An 18,932-nucleotide genomic window follows, 5' to 3' on the forward strand; every position below is an offset into this window, starting at 1 on the left:
TAGAACTGTTGCCAAATATTCAGATCTTTAAAAAAAAGCTTCTTTGTGAATAATGTTTTAATACTATAATTAGAATAATCTACTGAAGACATATTTTTGTTTCCTTTGAAGAAATAGCTCATGTATTGATGCTACAGACACACTACAAAAGAGAAGCTATTTTAAGTAACTGTGAAATTTCTTTAGCGATGACAATTTCACGCAGTTAGCTTAACCTCCATTTCATCCTTCTATGTTTTACACACCAGTAGCAGCTCTACCAGTAGTAGATAGGCTAAAGCTTAAAATATGCCACTTTCTTGAATAATGCTGTTTAAGCTGACTTCTAAATTACTCTCAAACCAGCTACAGATTTTCTATGTAAATTGAATGTAACTAAATGTTTTGATGTTCTTTTCCCTGAATTATGAAATATTATATGAAATATTATTGAAAATGTTTGTTTGGGTCTTTAGGCCAAATTTGTCAATATATCCTTGAGAGAAAAAAACACGTAATGGGAGTCATTAAAGTCTATGGTAAACTGAAAAGTAAAGATTTAATAATTTAAAATAAAAACTACCAATGGAATTATGTTAATTATAAATGCAAAAGGGACCTTCAAAAAGTCAGTCTGGTGTTTTATATTTAACTCATTCATTTTCTTCCAGTAAGTCTGTGAAGTAGATATTACTATTCATATTTCCAAGATGAAAGGGAAAATAGAAGAGGTTTAAAAACTTGGGGCTCTGGAGTCAAACAGACCTGAGGTGAAGTCAGGTTGTGGCACCTGATTGCTTGGTAATTCTGGACAGATAACACTGTAGTTTCCTTTTCTGTTAAATAGGGGCAGTAGTATTTACATTAGAGAGTTGTTGGGATTAAATAATGTAGGTAAGATACTTTAGCATATAACCAAGGTATAAAAAAACACTCAGAGGGAAGCCAGTGTAATTACTACAACAAAACTGAAGATTCCAGAGCAACTTGCTAACTCAAAGTCACAAAACTAGTAGCTGAGATAAAAATTCAACTCTTTCAAAAACTTTTGTAAAAAGAAGGGGACAGACTTCTAATAAACTGTAGATATTAATATTTCCTCTCTACTGTCTCTGGCTTGCTGGGAGTGCATATAAATGTCAAAAGAAGAGTACTGTACACATAGAAAATGGGAATGTTACTATATAAGCTAGTCAATTTACATTAGTCTAACTCTAATTAGGTAATTGAGTAGAAGGGATGCAGGGGAAGTCGAAGGGATCTAACTATCTTCTTAAAATTATTTTATGCACTCCTTAGGTCCATTTATTCAAATCTAGTGTAATCATTACTGAAGATAAGTATTTTTCAAATATTATCTGACCAGTATATTTTTAGATGAAAATAAAGCCCCTTTATCAAATACCAGAACTGTTGAGCTATTTTCCAGAACCAGTAATGGTATAAATTGTTGATCTGCAGACTAGGGTTCTACTTGTATTCTGAGAATGAGACCAAGATGTTCCAAAATTCAAATTAAAAAAATCTCAATCTGTAGAATTTTTTTAAAATCACTTTTAAGCTTTTCTCTTCCAGAATTTTCTTAAACCTTTGAAATCCATAACCATGTATTAGATCAAAAATATAAGTAGCAGAGGAATGTTAGGAAAAATACTTGTAATTAGTCCAATGACTTGTTTGTTCACAAAGCAATCATTTTTATATTACAAACATACACTTTATTTTCTTATAATATTATTTCAAAGAATCCCATAGCTTCAATCTGATCTACCATCTGAAAAACTTTGAAAGCCAGTAATATATTTTATTCTACACTGATTTTTAAAAGGGTCTCAATTAATTTCTGGAATAGGTTTATCCTAAGAAAAAGCTTTGCTTTATAATGGTTTTGAAATTTTTTTAAGTAGCAAAACCTTTTCTCTTCAAATGCAATTTTTATATGCATTTAATAATGATGAAAATGGTACACATTTAAAAAATTCGTATTTGTAGTATTTTCCTTATTAAAATACATCAATCAAAAATTTGAAACCTATGGTTATGTTTGACAATTTATTTCTATATGTTGTTCCATACAAACAAGTAATTGTGAACGGTAAGTTTTCATACTACCAATTCTGTTATCGTATTTCCTCTTGTTCTTGATTCAACTGATTCAGGAGCTCAAAAGTGGAGTAACCAAAAATTTTGCTGCTAATTTTTAGTACTGGCAAATCTAATAGTTCATGTTGTATTTCTTAACTATTTTCTTTTACCCTACTTTGCCAAGAGCAATCATTATAATTCTATTCTTGGAGTCCTCCAAATTTTATATTTTTATTTTTCAAAAAAATTTTTTTAAACAATTTTTTAAATGTTTGTTTATTTCTGAGAGAGAGACAGAGCCCAAGCAGGGGAGGGGCAGAGAGAGAGAGACACACACACAGAATCCAAAGCAGGTTCTAGGCTCTGAGCAGTCAGCAGAGAGCCGAATGCGGGGCTTGAACTCACGAACCATGAGATCATGACCTGAGCTGAAGCTGGATACTTAATGGACTGAGCCACCCAGGAGCCCCTTGTTTGTTTTTTTAATCAGCAAATCAGATACCACCACCAGACCCAATTATTTACCTAGGATTTATTACATGCTGGGACTATTCTAAGCAGTGCATTTATAAACTCATTTACTCCTCATAACCACCCTATGAGATAGTAACTATTATCTCCAATTTATAAACGAGGAAATAAGCAGAATTATCAAGTAATTTGTCCAAGATCATCAGATGAGTAGCAAAGGACTTTCTGAACCTAGACAGTCTGGTTCCAGAGCCTGTGTTCTTAAACACTACTCTAAACTCCTTCCTGATACAATCAAGATTGAACAGCAAATTAAGTTGCAATCATTTGCTTACTGGTTCATATTTTTTAATAATTCAGGTAAGTTGATTTTTTTCTCTCAGAAGGTACTCTGGTGGGCACCTGGGTGGCTCAGTCAGTTGAGCGTCCACCTTCGGCTCAGGTCATGATCTCGCCATCCCGAGTTCGAGCCCCACATCAGGCTCTGTGCTGACAGCTCAGGGCCCGGAACCTGCTTCAGATCTGTCTCCCTCTCTCTCTGCCCCTCCCCCACCCACACTCTGTCTCTCTCTCTCTCTCTCAAAAAGTGAATAAACATTAAAATTAAAAAAGAAGGTACTCTGGTTTGGTCATTAGCCAGATCTTCAAAATGATCCCTCAGAGATAAGGTAGGTATAAATGCAGAATAGGAAGTACTAAAAACCAACAAAATAATGGATTTAATTAAATAATAATTAAATATAAAATATTTTGAAGGAAAAAGGAAAGCAGTGCAACTACAAGCATCTTGATGAACCAAGATCTTAAAGAGAACAGGTACTAGCTATGGAAATAGAGGCATACAATTAAGGAGAAATATAAAAGTTCTACAATAACTGCGTCCAGAAGAAGCTGAAATCATTAAGATATGAAAACCTTAAATGAATGAGGACACAGGAAAAAAGCACCCAGCTTCCTTAATCAAGGTCAAATTCACAGAACTGCAAAGATTATAAAAAGATGAGAAAAATAACCCATCTATTGGAATACTACATTTAATCTTATAAATCTTAGATAATGGAAGCCAAAAATTTTTTTATAGAAAAAAATAGCTGATCTATGCTTATCTTCAGGAAAATCCCAGGAAACTTTTAATCTGATGGTCATGTATGGTTTGAAAAAAATACCTATTAAGGTTAGCAGTCAGACTGGGATCACTTGAAATCTGTGCTCACTAACATCTCTTTTTAGATACATTTGGGATGTTTACGAAGTCCTTATAAATAAAATAAACAAATGAAAGATCTACACTTCGATGATAATAATTAAGTGTTATAAATGGATAACTGCCAACATAAAGACAAATCTCATCTTTTATACTCAGCATGTGTAAGTGAAATGTATGAAAGTCTTTCACAAGTGTCGACAAAGTTCAAGTATATTTTCAGCGTGTGTGTGCATGTATATACATGTATATATATTTTTTAAATTACCTTTTCTGTCTACCAATACATAGTTGATCAAATAACTCCCTGGCTTACAAACTTCCATGGCTCCCACAGCCCTTAAGATAAAGTCCAGACTTCTTGGCATGACTTGTGAGACAGGATGTCCTGGTCTCAGGACTGTCCTCTGGACTCCTCACCTGCCACCTTGTACTCTGGGTCCCAGTCTCCTGTAGCCAGAGATGCCATTTTGATTCCCTTTTCTTCTGCTCACCTGGGTACATTTTCCCTCAATTCTCAAATTATGTTTCACCTCTTCCGAGCTTTGTCTTCTTTCCCCCCAGCACACCACACCTATCACTTTGGGTTTACCTACTGGCTTACTGGTCTACCTCCCCACTGATTGTAGGGACTGCCCTTCAATATTTGTATCAATAGAGTCTGTCTAGGTGTTTAGTATATAGAAAGCTCTCAATACATGTTTAATGAAAAAAAAAAAATCAACTTTTCCAACTTAGTAAAAACAGTCTCATTCAAAGACAAAAACTTATGAAATACTATATGCTAAAGCCTGTGGATTCAGAAATAAACTGTCCTAGACTTCAAAGAGCATAATTTACTGGAAGAGAAAAGCAACATAATATAGTGAAGGTTAAGTGTATATCAAGGTATCCTCAAGTGTTTTTGGGAATACAGAGGTACAGCTAACATAAACTGAGAGTGCTAGTGGTGGATAAGTAAGGGAATTGAAATTAGGGAAGCCTTCCAAAAAAGAGGGGAACAATTGAGCTAAATCTTTAAAGACAGCCCAAGTAGAATTTGTTTACTCTAGGAATTGAGGGGGGAAAAAAGTAAGTTATCTATGGGATTGCTTACCTAGTCTCTGCTCTTTGCTGCTTCATCTGTCTGTGCCCCAGTGCAGCATTTCACGTAGCTGCTGTGGCAGCCAACTGGCCTTACATTATTCCATAATCTTAGCTAATAGTCAGTGACCGAACTTGAGCTAGAAAAAAATCCCTGTCTGAAATATTTCAAAAAAAGTAAACGAGGAAGAATTAATCCCCTTCTCATGGGAAGAGCTAAAAGATACAACACTAAGGAACTGGCAGTTACTATGCTGTCCCACCACAAGGAGAAAGCCAATCAGTAGTGGAAAAAACAAAACAAAACAATGGTCCCTTCCCTTCCATCCAAAGATTCTACATATGGACTAAGCTGAAGTTACTCATGCTACTTAGTAAATACTAACTGTATACATATCCTTTCTTTCATTAGTTTATGTTTTTTCTTCAAACTACAAATTAGTACACGCTTCACAATTAAGCCAACATCCTTGTTGTAAATGGTACTTAGGTACATAGTTATGAGCAAAATTAGTAGGAATACAGCTTATCAAAAAATTTCATTCTATGAAGACTTAACATAGTCCAAAGTAGGATATAATTTTAAAAAAGATTGTTTCTTTACAATGTCATGAGTGCCACCACAGATGTATGCATAGAAAGTAGTAAAGGTGTGACAGATAGGAGGTCTGAAAAAGTGGTATTTGAACGGACATTTAACAAGTAATAAATAGCAACTGTCCAAAAAAAAAGAAAATTTCATTCTAGCTAGTATTGTGATGTTTAGTAGGTCCTTTATAATCAAAATGGGTAGGGGAGAACAAGATCAAATAAAAATAATGGAGTACACATTTGTAGAATGATAAGGGATTTCAAAGACATCCTATGCTATCAAGTTTTGTTATTATTATTATTTTTTAAAGCAAACTTCTGGCTATCAAAGGCTAAATTTAGCCTGTGAAATGAATAAGCATTACTAAAAACAATTAGCCTCATCTCTAGAAAGACATATCAGCTCTGGAAAGCATACAGCTAAGCAAGAACCAAAATGAATATTCTGGTTGCACTTATATATAAGTTAGGAAAACATTGCTGTTTGATGAATACATTTACAATTTTCTCTCCTAAAGAATTTACATTCACAATGATTTACACACATACACAAATGTATTTAAGTATTTTCAATGTTTTTAATGTAAGGCACTAGTCTATATATTACAGATTTTTCCTTTTAAATTTTAGTTTTAAATTAGAACTAAATTTAACTATGATTTCGTAATTTTCTAAAGTTTATTTATTTGGAGGGGTGCCTGGGTGGCTCAGTCGGGTAAGCGTCCGACTTTGGCTCAGGTCATGATCTCGCAGTTTGTGAATTCAAGCCCCGCACAGGGCTCTGTGCTGACGGCTCAGAGCCTGGAGCCTGCTTCGGATTCTGTGTCTCGCTCTCTCTCCGCCCCTCCCCTGCTCATGCTCTGTCTCTGTCTGTCTCAAAAATAAATAAAACATTAAAAAAAAAATTTTTTTTTAATTTATTTTTGAGAGAGACAGAGGGAATGCGAGCAAAGGAGGCTAGCAAAGAATCCCAAGAAGATTCTGCAGGGTCAGTGCAGAGCCCGACATGGGGCTTGAACTCACAAACCCACGAGATTGTGATGTGAACTGAAATCAAGGTCTGAGCCACTCAGCCATCCCAACTATGATTTCAAAATTAAGCCTTAAGCCAGGGCTAAGATAGAAGAAAACATTGCACATATTTACCTATGATCTCATACCAGTAATCCAGAGGGCAGTACTGCACACATTAAATTAAGTACTACTTCTATACTTTAATGTGGTTTGCATCTAATATGCCTTGTCCAATGCCATACTTTTATATGTCCAGCAATATTTCTAAGAGTTTTTGGCATGTTTTGGTTCCACTAGGCTTCTTAAAGAAAACCACTCATCAATTTTGTGCAGCAGTGTGCTAGCAAATGCTTAATGAGAAGTATATTGTAGTAATTAGGAGTAAGGAGTAAAGAAAATACAATGGAAACAGCATAAAGTCATATTAGGATAAGACCCACTTGTACTTACATACAATAATCATTTCAGCTTGTAATTAGTTAGGCATACTAACTGGAAGACTACTTGCCTACGGTTACTGAGCTGTAAGTGGTCAGAATTATCAAGATACCACACAATTAATGACGAAAACTGAACAGGAATATAATTTGAAGTGTGTGACTCAAGTTTGATTCTAGTAAAAGTATAACATAAAAATAGTATACTATTGGAGGATTACTGAGAAAGGGCAGTAAATAAAAATAGAGTATATGCACTTGGTTTACAGTTTAGGAATATTTGATATCACTTAAAGTAGAACCTCTCAATTTACCCTTAATTATAAGACACTGTCTGTGATGAACACTGTTTATTATAAAACATTCCTTGTTCAATTCTTGTAAGTTTGGTATCTTAGGAAAGAATTGTTGTCGGCTAAGCAGTAGTATGGACCATAGAATAAAAGCACTATGACTAGAGGATGACATATAGATTCCTTCCTCAATTTGTCCCATGTGAATAGCTCATTTAAAAAAAAAAAAAAATTACACCCCCAAAAATCAAGTGGAAGGGTTTTACTAGTCAAGTCATACATTTTAAATCTACTTAAAATAAAAAAAAAATGTTTTTTTGATGTTTATTTTTGAGAGACACAGAGAGAGAGAGAGAGAGAGAGAGAGAGAGACAGACAGAATCCGAAGCAGGCTCCAGGCCCTGAGCTCTCAGCACAGAGCCAGATGCAGGGTTCGAACCCACGAACTGTGAGATCATGACCTGAGCCAAAGTCGGACGCTTGACCGACTGAGCCACCCAGGCGCCCCTACTTAAAATCAAATTTTTAAAACTTCTTGTTTAGACATGACCTACATGCAGTGAAGACTAATTCCTATGTATGGAAATCTTCTAAACATGAAAAAATATCAATGGTATATGTGAATCAAGAAAATGAAAAAACACAGAAGGCTTGGAACTTATTTCTGGGACACCAGGAATTTCAGGTTCACAACTAAGAAATCAAATATTAAAGGGGCACCTGGGTGGCTCCGTCAGTTAAGTGTCTGACTCTTGACTTTGGTTCAGGTCATGACTTCATAGTTTGTGAGTTTGAGCTCTGCATTGGGCTCCATGCTGCCAGTGGCAGAGCCTGCTTGGGATTTTCTCCCTCTCTCACTCTCTCTCCCCACCTCTCTCAAAAGAAACATTAAAAAAATGAAAAAAAAAAAATCAAATATTAAGTAAGTTTTGGTTAAATATTAACATTTAAAGCTTGTTTTCCTTTTAGAACTATAAAACTATATTCTGTGTTAGAAACAAACCTTCACTACCTAATAAGATAGAATTATAGTCTGAAAGCTTTCTAAACTCTAACACTTCAAAATAGAATTCAGTATGTACAAGTGAAAGAGAATATTAAAAGGGAAAATAACACAGAGATGTGAACTTTTTTCCTTACTCCGAACAAGGGAACTCACTAATTCAGTTTTATTTGGCTTATATAAAAGATCTTTTCAGGCCACCTTCTAATTTTAAAAAGTATAAGGGCTTTGATGAAAAGCTTTAAAAATTGAGCGAGCTTATTATTAATCTGAACAATGAATCAAAACATAGCTGATTTTGTTGGACAGTTAGAACTATCTATCCTTGGCTGTTTTCAGGTGTTAAAGAGGAGATTAGGTATCTGTAAATATTAGTGATAGCTGTGTAAATTAACACAAAGCTGTCTAAATTAACAAAGAATTTTCTTTGTTAACCAGATAAAAAGTTATAGTTTACTGCCTACAATTATGTGCCAGGTAATAGGTGCTATACTTTCGTCTCAAATTTCATTGTAAAGACGGAGTTCTTCTTACAAATGAATATAAGCATCTAATTAATTCTTCTTTGTCATCATGTGGCCAGAAGTTAGGAAGACTGGAGGACTTTAGGATCCAATCATGCTACAATAATTCGGCAACCTCTCTGCTGAACAACCATGATAGAATGAGGTCCTGGTATGTAACCTTACTTTTCCTTCCTATTTGTTTTAATTGATCTAGTGGGCCAGACAGAAATCAGTTGAGTTTTTAAAAATACAAAATGTAAAAGCTAGAGACTTCTTTATATTTAACTTGAGTAAACAATTTAGTATTTCACCTTATCTCAACTACACCAACTAATGGAAGAGAGATCCTAGGAAACAATACCTTTTTTGTTTCAAATTGTGCTTCTTCCTGACAGCATCCTCTACAGTCAGGATCCAGCTGAAGCAGGTTAAACTGTCCAAGAAGATCACAAGAGCTGCAGAGTAAGTTGCTGGAGAAGCCCAACTCTCTGCAAGCCTCCGATGAAAACTCTACCCCAAGTGCACACACCTGAAAATAAAAAAAAAAAAAAAAAGAGAAATAAAACATTATTCCATATTTGTATCACAAAACTTCCCAGAAAGGAAAAACTAGGGTTACCCAAATCTAACACACTGGAGATGAATTTCCGAAATGCCTCATTTAGAGACAAATTGTTAAATATTTTTGAACTCTATAACCTTAGATGAGTCTTTGGCTCTTCCTACTTCCCTCACAATTTTTTTCTTAAAAATTTGCTATTTTTCAGCTTAGCTGAAATATGAATTAATATGCTTTCTTTATGATGTGTATATTACATACAATACCTTTACTAAACACTCAAGTTTTTTTTGAAAAGGAATTTCCTTAGAAGATAAACCAATGCCCCTGTTGATATGGGTCTATGGAGTAATACTAACTTCTAGACTTCTCTTCATTCACATCTAGCAGGGGAAAGGTGAAGAGGATGGAGAAGAGCCGGAGCACATCAGAAATAAAACTATGGGGGCACCTGGGTGGCTCAGTCGGTTAAGTGTCCGATTCTTAATTTCAGCTCAGGTCAAGATCTCATGGTTTAGTGAGCTCTAGCCTCACGCTGGGCTCTGTGCTGACAGTGTGGAACCTGCTTGTGATTTTGTCTCTCTCTCTCTCTAAAAAATAAACATTAAAAGAAAAAAAAAGAAATGAACTTTGGGGATTAGGTACCAGCTCCATCACTTAAAAGATGTTGTGACCCTGAGCAAGATAACCTCCATAACCTTGTCTCAGTGGCTTTAATGGTCACCACCAGTCCTACCTTTCTTTACTTCTCCAATCCCATTCTACTTTTCAGCTATAACAAATTCCTGGAAGAATAAACCTCCCACTCATACATTTGCTCAAATTTTTCTTACATCTAAGGCTCCTTTTTCAACTTATTTCAAGAACCTGATTAGAATCAGTCTTCCAGGAAGCCTTCTCTGTGTGTGTGTGGGGGGGGGGGGGGGGGGGAGTATGAGATCCTATCTTTTTTTTTTTTTTTTTTTAATTTTTTTTTCAACGTTTATTTATTTTTGGGACAGAGAGAGACAGAGCATGAACGGGGGAGGGGCAGACAGAGAAGGAGACACAGAATCTGAATCAGGCTCCAGGCTCTGAGCCATCAGCCCAGAGCCCGACGCGGGGCTCGAACTCACGGACCGCGAGATCGTGACCTGGCTGAAGTCGGACGCTTAACCGACTGCGCCACCCAGGCGCCCCTATGAGATCCTATCTTTAGCCATAGTACTTTTCAGAGGAAGAAATCTGTGCATAGGTCTAAGATGGTGCCACTCATGACACTGTACTATGTGAATCTAGAGTTGTCTGATTCCCTAGTACTGTGAACTCTTTTGAGGGCAAGCATTAAGTTACCTGTTTTAATAGCACTTGTGCTAGTTCTCATGTGTACTGAACAAATGAATTGGTCAAAACTACAGCCTCAAGTCTAGAGGAATTTCAGATTGTTTGACTGCAATTGATTCATCTTCTAGACCAAGGGTATGCAAACTTTCTGTAAAGGGCCAGATTAGTAATTGTGTTAGGTTTTGGTGGCTAAATGGTTTTGTTGCAATTACTCAACTCAGCCATGGCGACACAAAAGCAGTCACAGAAAATAACAAATGAGTGGGTGTCTGTGTTCCAATAAAACTTTACATAAACAGGGTTAGCTGGATTTGGGCCACCGCTGTATGTAGTCTGTCAACCTTCTAAGCTAACCAGGTAGATCAAAATCCAAGGACATCTGCCAATATAAAAACTAAGTAATGCTGGCATACTCTCCCAAAATGCTGATCATCCCACTGGTCTTGTGTTAGTCAATACCCTAATTGGATACTTTATACATCTTTTACCTTATCTCAGTAATAATGTGGGATGTGTATAATATTCAAATAGATCAAGTATCCTAGTCTTATGGGAGGCACCTAAGATACGTGCTACTCTACTACGAATAAAGTATTTCTTCATTAGTAAAGTGATATGCTTGATCTACTTCACAGGTTAATTTGTATTTTTCAAAGATGGCCACACGAACATATATGCATCATCCCACACGATGTTCTTACAGTGTGACTGGCAGTCCTCTACTGCAGAGTAGGAGTCTAATTTCCCTCCCCATGAATCTGGACAGGGGCTTGTGACGGATTTGATGAGAGTGCAAAAGAAGTGATACTATGTAATTTGAGGGTAGGTCATAAAAAAGGAAACAGCATGGCTATTGGTCCCACATTCTGTGCCTCTGTCTCTCTTGGAACATTCAACTTCGGAACTTAGACACCATACTGTAAGGTAACCTAAATTAGAGGGATAACATGGAGATTCCCATGTAGATAGCAACTGAAGCCCCAAACTGACAACCATCATCAACTAATAGACATAGGAGAAAAGAATCTTCATTATTTCAGACCCCAGTCTTTCAGCTGAGACACCATGGAACATACAACTCATCCTGTCGTGCCCTGTCTGAACTGCTCACCCACAGAATCTAAAAGCAAAACAATTTTTTTTTATTCCACTATATTTTATGGTGACTTGTTTTGCAGCCATGGTGATTAAAATAGGCAATAAAGGTGAAATCACTTTGAAACTATGAACTGCTTAACAAATGTCAAGAAATTGTTATTGCCAAAGCAGGTTTAACAAAACAAAAATCTCGAATGATCATGCAGTTGTGTTATTTGGTTTTATTCTGGCATTTATTGAGCACCTACTGACAGGTGGCATAATATGCAAAACAGGTGTTTTGGAGTCTGATGACATCTTGATTCAAATGTCAGCACAGAGCAACCTTACTTCTGAATTTCTGAATACGAATAATTACTATTTATCTCACAAAATTTTGAGGATTAAAGGAGAAAAAGTACTGGCAGCATCTAGTTTCCTAGCCAAGACACAGTAGGTACTTAATAAATGTTAGCATTATTCCCACTTTCCAGTGCTCTTAAAAACCTTCTTAAAAAACACAACACAGGGGCGCCTGGGTGGCGCAGTCGGTTAAGCGTCCGACTTCAGCCAGGTCACGATCTCGCGGTCCGTGAGTTCGAGCCCCGCGTCGGGCTCTGGGCTGATGGCTCGGAGCCTGGAGCCTGTTTCCGATTCTGTGTCTCCCTCTCTCTCTGCCCCTCCCCCGTTCATGCTCTGTCTCTCTCTGTCCCAAAAATAAATAAACGTTGAAAAAAAAAAAATTAAAAAAAAAAATAAAAAAAAAATAAAAAAAAAAACACAACACACTACTTATGTTTTAATCATTAGACACAGGATAGAGGACAAGTGTAGTGAAGTTACATTCATGAGTTTCATGAATGAACTACTTTCTAGCTCTTCTATCATTAGTTTTGCAGACTCAATGCTTTGAATCTAAGGAGATTGGAACATATTTAGTACTTCACTAATAAATATCAAATGCTAAATAATATAGGAGTTCAAAATTATAAATGTATGATGATCTTTTTATTAGCAAAAACTGTACAACATTTAAATGGCCACATTAAGGCCACACATTAAATTTTAAAATAATCGGCCACACTTGTAAGAAAGACACAGATTCTAAGGACAGGGTGGGATAACCCTGTTTGGGATAACCATTTAAGTTTAACTTTCCCTAATTCAAAGTAGGATTGACAAGCTAAAAGACTCCACTCTTTCCTTCATGCATTACTCATGATTTTTCTGGTATCACTATTTCTTTCTAGATGAGGGTTGTTGTCAGGGAAACTGAATCAACCATATTGTAACATTACCTATTCAGGCAGAAGTCTGGTATATACAACTTACTATACATACATATGAATAGTTGTGTCTTAACTTACCCTTAGTCTCAGAAAACTCATAAGTTTCTCATATAATTGTGAACGGATTTCAAATCTGAGACTAAGCCAAAGGGATGGGATTATCGATCAACCCTATGAAAATAAATACCAGAAACATGGCCATTATAGCAAGCTCTTACAAAGCACCAGATATTCTGCTAATAAGCATTTTATATCATTACTCCATTCAATCTCAACCACTCTCTTAAGTAGTTATTATCCCCATTTTACAGAGAAATAGAGGCTTAGGATAGTTAAGGTAATCTAAGATAACACAGCACACAGGAGGTGGCAGCATCAAGATTGTAATCCTGATTGGCCCTCAAAACCCTCACTATGAGCTATTTCAAAGAATCCATGATGCACCATTTCAAAGAATCCATGATGCACCATTACTGTATGTACCACAAAGAATAGTAACAAAAATGCTGGCAATTATAATCCTGTCCCCCAGACTGATGGAGGTGTTAACCTGTGAAGAAAAGGGGAATGAAGTGTTATGTTTCAGAATTAAAGATATACAGTATCATTCTGTACTGCTTTGGGTATATAGTGCCTTTCAAAATATTGAAGAAATATTATGAATGAGCTAAATGAAGACTTGAATACCACTTAGTTCTGGGTGCCCCAGAGAACAGCTCCCATAGGCCATACTAAACTATTACTTTTCTAATGCTTAAGCATATTCAGAATGTATTTTCAGATTAAATCACTTTATATCCTCCCAGATGTCACCTCACTGGAATGCTGATAACTATGCATTACTATTAACTTTAAATTAGAGATCTACAATGGCACAGTGATGAAAACTTGTCTAGTCTAAGGACTCAGAGGTTTAAATAAACAAAGAAGGAGCTAAATCCTCTAACCAACCCAGCAGCTCAACCTCAAGGTGCCAAGGAATTCTTTCCTCATTCTCTTTTCATTCATCTGTCAGGTTCCAAAGATTTGGCTTATTGTTACCACTGCCAAATACTTATTCTAGTTGGCCTTCCCCCACCCCCGGCTTTAGACTAACTGGGAAATGCAGTTTTCTAACTTCTTAGTGTTTTACCAACAACCCTCCATGCTTCCCTTTTCATTCTCAAGGAATTTATTGACTTATTTTCTTAAAAATACTACTTATTACTGAAGAGACAGAAATACACCTTAGGGAAGTTAACAATTATTTCAACAAGGGTGAATTCCTCAGAACTCTCTATTTTTGGAGTCATTCTGCATTTGTGGGAGTGGGTGGGGTTCATCACCAATCTACACAAACTACAGATATCCTCAGGATTCTGATAGCAAGGAACAAACACAAGTGAACTAGGAAGCCATCCACACGTCAGAAGGATTTTAATGATCAGAAGGATTTTAATGAATACATACGAGGAACAATATAAAAAAACAGCCCCCAAAAAGGTCTCTGTATTCCCTTTGGGTACGATCTAATTGGCACAGGAGCTGGGGGAGTGCACAGAGTTATGGTGCTGTTAAGACTGTGCATCTGTGTAACAGAGTATAAGATATGATGATAGAATATGCGAGGGAGAGAGTACACCTGGCTTTGCAAATCTGGCAATGGTATGTAAATTAAGCTCTGCATTTTATCTAAATACTCTACTCTAGGCCTGGTGAGGGAGAGCGTGGTATGGGAGATATGCTAAAAGAAATGACCCCAATTCTTCAGCTCTACCTTTTGGCTCTCGCAGTAGAGGTAAGATTCGGGAATTAAACCTGGCTAGACAAATACGTATCAGGTGAAACAGGCCTTGTTAAGAAATGTTCAAAATAGACTCCACCTTAAAAGCAACAGGGAACCACTGAATTTTAATAATGACAGTTCTAAGTTTTAGAAAGATGACTTTGGATGCATCATAAAGATTGAACTAAAAAGGGGGAAAATGAAATAGGGAACCTTGTTTAAGGAAGCTGTTGTGGGAATTCCAGGCAAGCAAAAATAGTGGCCTGAATTTAGGTACTGCCTATGGAAATAGAATTAAGTGGACTGGCTTGGAAATTTTTAAGGGTTTAATGACTAATTGGATTCAAAGAGTGAAAGAGAAGAATTTTAAAATGACTACTTGCTGGGTTGGGCAATTGGGAAGCTGGCAAAGCCAACCATTTAGGTTCTGATAATTATAAGAGTGAGCCAGGAGGCTGTTATTGCTAAGGAGAGAGATATTGGTGGCCTGAATGAGGGATTAACAATAAGTGCATGCATTTGAGAGAGATTTAGGAAGTAAAATCAACAAGACTTGGCAATTGCCTGATGTGAGGGATGTAAAGAAAGGAAAGAATCAAATATCCAACTTTCTGACTTAAATTCTGTGGTCACTGTGGTAGATTATTTAATGGCCATAAATTCCTCCTATCCTGATATGTATATTTCCATATACATATGAGGAGTATGTCACTCCTCCCATTTAGAAGTAGAGTCTGTTTCTCCATCCCTGAAATCTAGACCCGCCCTATGATTTGTTTTGACAAATACTGTGGGGGTAGAAGTGATATGTGTAATTCCAAAATATATGTAAATGCTTCCTGGGCTTCAGGAGGCATTGCAGCTTTTGCTCTTTAGGAGTGCTGCCCGGAGACTGCTATGAAAAGAAGCTGGGCTGGCCTGTTGGAGGCCAAGAGGTCACATGGAGGAGAACCAAGTTATCCTGGCTAACAGCACCAACTAAGAATGAAGCCATCTTGGACCCTGCAGTTCAGCTGACCCACAGAATTATGAGAAATCCTTGTTATTTTAAGCCACTAAGTTTTGGGGTGGTTACACAGCAGTTGATAAAGTGAAATGAGGGGAAGTCAACGTGAAATGTTATTCCTTATCTTTGCATGGTGGTGGACTCAAATTACCCAAGATAGGCAAAAAAACAAACAAAACACCCCCCCCCCCCAACACAAAAACCAACCTCCAGTAGAAAGTTCAGAGAGGGGTCTTTCAGTAATTTCTAAGGCACCAAATGCCTGAATAACAGAGTACCGTAATATTAATCAGAGAAGTAAAAAATCCACCTTTTAAGTATGGCTGCAAAAACAGGCAGGATCTTCAAACCTTTTTTTTTTTCTAATTTGACTTTTTATTGTATTTTTTGAGAGACAGAGCAGGAGCAAGGGTAGAGAGAGAGGGAGAATCCAAAGCAGGCTCCAGGCTGTCAGTACAGAGCCCGAAGGGTTTGAACACAAGGACTCAAGATCGTGACCAGAGCTGAAGTTGGACACTGAGCTACCTAGGTGCCCCAGGATCTTCAAACTCTTTGAGGAAAGTAAAGCAGGGGTGTTTATAGAAGCCTTCGGTATAGGTCCTAACTCCCTCAAACCTTGGATAAACCAATCAAACCAGGTCTCCTTGGAGAAAAATTTTCAGCAGGTTCAGAAAAATAAATACCTGAAGAATTACGTTGATTAATGAAGCATGTAAAGGCTCCCGCAGTGCCTAGAAAAAAAAGTTATTCATTCACATAGCAAAACATGGACTGCAAGATTCTTGGGAGGAATTAACCAATATTAAGTTGTACCTAACCCAACAGAAAAATAAGACAAAATTAGCTCTATCCCGTTCAAAGATTGAGAACGCATCTGTTGTGTTAATGGAGAAAAATTAAATAAAAAACTTAACACTGCCCGATTTTAAACGAGATGAAGGCTATCAATTTTAGAAAATCAATTAAAAAAATTGTGCTTTACCACGGAGTAGTTCCTTTAACTGAAACGTCAAAAAACACAAATGGCACTAAAACGTACCCAACAGCACGTGAATAACATATCAGAGATAAAAAGGTTTGTCTAACAGTGAATTAGACACCACTAACAATTCAGGGGAAAAAATAAACAGAAAATGTACCCTGAACCAAAGACTTGGGGCTTTCTTCTAAGATTTAGGGAGCCTTGTCACAAGGAACGGTAGGTAGTCCCTTGTATTTCGTCCATTTAAAAACAATCTTCATTCCTTTCCAAGATCTATTGCCTCCCCCCCACCCCCCGCCTCACTGTGTGGTGTAAGACTGTTATTAGCTGGAGCTCTGCAAAAGAAGATAAGTACTACTCAAGATATTCTGAAGTCAGGAGAAAGAACCGCTAGAAACCCGGACGGGAAAGGGAAAACATCAAATCAGGAATGAAGCCACGTAGCATTCCGGCCACAGCGGTGGCTAAGGAAACCCAGACCTCCCACCCTCTCCAAGTGTGGCTCCCATTCAGTACTGAATGTTTCGTCTTCCTCAGAGCAATATCCCCCACTCGCGCCTAGGATGCCGCGGAGATGATCTTCACTCACCGCTTGAAGTACAGCCGCCAAGAGCAACCGCAGCCCAAACGCCGGCCCCAGCCATCCACCAAGCCCAGCCGCCATCGCTACCATCTTCGGTAGGTCTCCAACTGCCCAGAGGACCCCGCAGCTAGGGGCGTCCACTCCAGAGCCTGATCCAAAACAGGCTACTAATGGCCGTTGCCATCAAATCTCTTACTCTGCAGAGACGCGTATTACCTAAGGGTATATGGAAGCTTAAAGATGGTCGAATACCTTTATATTTCATATAAATATAAAGTCGCTGGGTCCTTTCGATAACCCCTATCAGGCATTTACCTAAGCTCCCAAACTTGTGAAGCTCCGCGTTCCTTCCTTTTATTCACGACATTTCGTCAAGCAGCCAAGAAGCTCCGCCTTTGGCAGTCTAGGCCTGCCTCCTTCTCCAAGTTTACCCAATCGAATGTCGCTTTGGTTGACACCTGCGGCAAAGGAAACCAACCGTAACACGAACCAAGAGCAAAGCTCTGGGGTTCTTCGGTCCAATAGGCACAACGGAACGGGAGCAGAGGGTGGAGCCTCTGGTTGCCGAGCAGCGTACGTGGATGCGTGCGCGTGGTGGCTGAGGGGGATGGGCAGGGGGCGGAGCCGAGGGCGGCGCAGCCGCAGCCGCAGCGCTGGCGGAGGAGCGCGCGGCCGCGAGCAAAGGAGGGAGGGAAGGAAGGAAGAGAAGGAGGCGGGCAGGCAGGCAAGCGCGGGGGTCGGGGACTGAGGCAGTAGAGAGAGGCGAGAGCCCGGCAGCCGCTTCGCGCTGTGTTTGCTGCGCGGGCTTTTGGAGGGGGCGACCGTTGAGTCGGTCCAGGAGAAGCGGGCACCGGCGGCGTTGGTGCTGGCGCCTGGGGGCGGGGGACTGGAGAGGCAAGAAGGGGGGTCGCTGCGGTGGTTCTCTCGCTGTCGCGCTCTCCTTGCCTTTCTCCCGGCTCGGTGGGCTTCCCCCGGCGTCTCACTCGCCTCCGGGGCCCCGCTCCCCGCCCCCCGCGGTATGTCTTGATCCCGAGCAGCGGGTTTCATGGGGCTCCTTAGGATTATGATGCCGCCCAAGTTGCAGCTGCTGGCGGTGGTGGCCTTCGCAGTGGCGATGCTCTTCTTGGAGAACCAAATCCAGAAACTGGAGGAGTCCCGATCGAAGCTAGGTAAGGAGCAGAGCCACTCGGGGCTGAGTGGTGTAGAAGGGGTCGGGCCAGGGAGGCATGGCAACCCGAGCAAGTGGGCTTTCGTCTAACCTGAGGTCTGGCTCGGGGGCAGGAAGCTGAAAGAGCTTGCAAAGAGAGCTAGGACTGGGGGCAGCGAGAACACAAGCTCCAAGAAAGGTGTGAATTAAGCTTGAGTGGCGTGCTGGGCTCGCGAGGTCACGGGGCAGAGGTTGCTAGGGTGGTCTTTCCTGTGCCTAAGGGTTACCCAAAGTAAGCTTTCCAAGGGGGAGACAGCTAAAGAAGACGGAACTCAGTAGAGTGCGGTAACTGCTGGAGGAGGCAGAAACGCTCAGCCTTGCGTGTTTTCTTGAGTCTGCCGAAAGCCCTGGCAGTGCCAGTCCAGGGGTGTGCTAATTGAGACGTTGGCACCTGGAGACAGATCTTTTGGGGATGGGGCGGTTCACGAAGGGATAGATGCTCAGAAATGGAGGGAGATACTGGGAATGATGGTGA

At 39.0% G+C, this 18,932-nt stretch overlaps 2 protein-coding genes across 5 annotated transcripts in view; one reads left to right on the forward strand and one right to left on the reverse strand.

The window, feature by feature from the left end:
• SELENOF (selenoprotein F) overlaps positions 1–17,828 on the reverse strand; it is a 58,139-nt gene extending 40,311 nt beyond the window's left edge. The window contains exons 1-3 of one of the 3 annotated variants that reach the window (XM_045478158.1): positions 17,566–17,782; positions 17,257–17,466; positions 9,028–9,195 (exon numbers count right to left, since the gene is read on the reverse strand). In XM_045478158.1, coding sequence (XP_045334114.1) covers positions 9,028–9,195; positions 17,257–17,340 — 252 coding nt within the window. In that variant the 5' untranslated portion in view covers positions 17,341–17,466; positions 17,566–17,782. Of the gene's footprint in view, positions 1–9,027; positions 9,196–17,256 lie in introns of all 3 variants that reach the window. The other 2 variants (XM_045478157.1, XM_045478159.1) reach the window with 2 other exon arrangements.
• A 31-nt stretch (positions 17,829–17,859) lies between these two features.
• HS2ST1 (heparan sulfate 2-O-sulfotransferase 1) overlaps positions 17,860–18,932 on the forward strand; it is a 176,004-nt gene continuing 174,931 nt past the window's right edge. The window contains exon 1 of one of the 2 annotated variants that reach the window (XM_045478155.1): positions 17,860–18,419. In XM_045478155.1, coding sequence (XP_045334111.1) covers positions 18,296–18,419 — 124 coding nt within the window. In that variant the 5' untranslated portion in view covers positions 17,860–18,295. The remainder of the gene's footprint in view (positions 18,420–18,932) is intronic. The other variant, XM_045478154.1, reaches the window with a different exon arrangement.

The sequence above is a fragment of the Leopardus geoffroyi genome, chromosome C1 (assembly GCF_018350155.1).
Source record: "Leopardus geoffroyi isolate Oge1 chromosome C1, O.geoffroyi_Oge1_pat1.0, whole genome shotgun sequence".
Taxonomy (NCBI): domain Eukaryota; kingdom Metazoa; phylum Chordata; class Mammalia; order Carnivora; family Felidae; genus Leopardus; species Leopardus geoffroyi.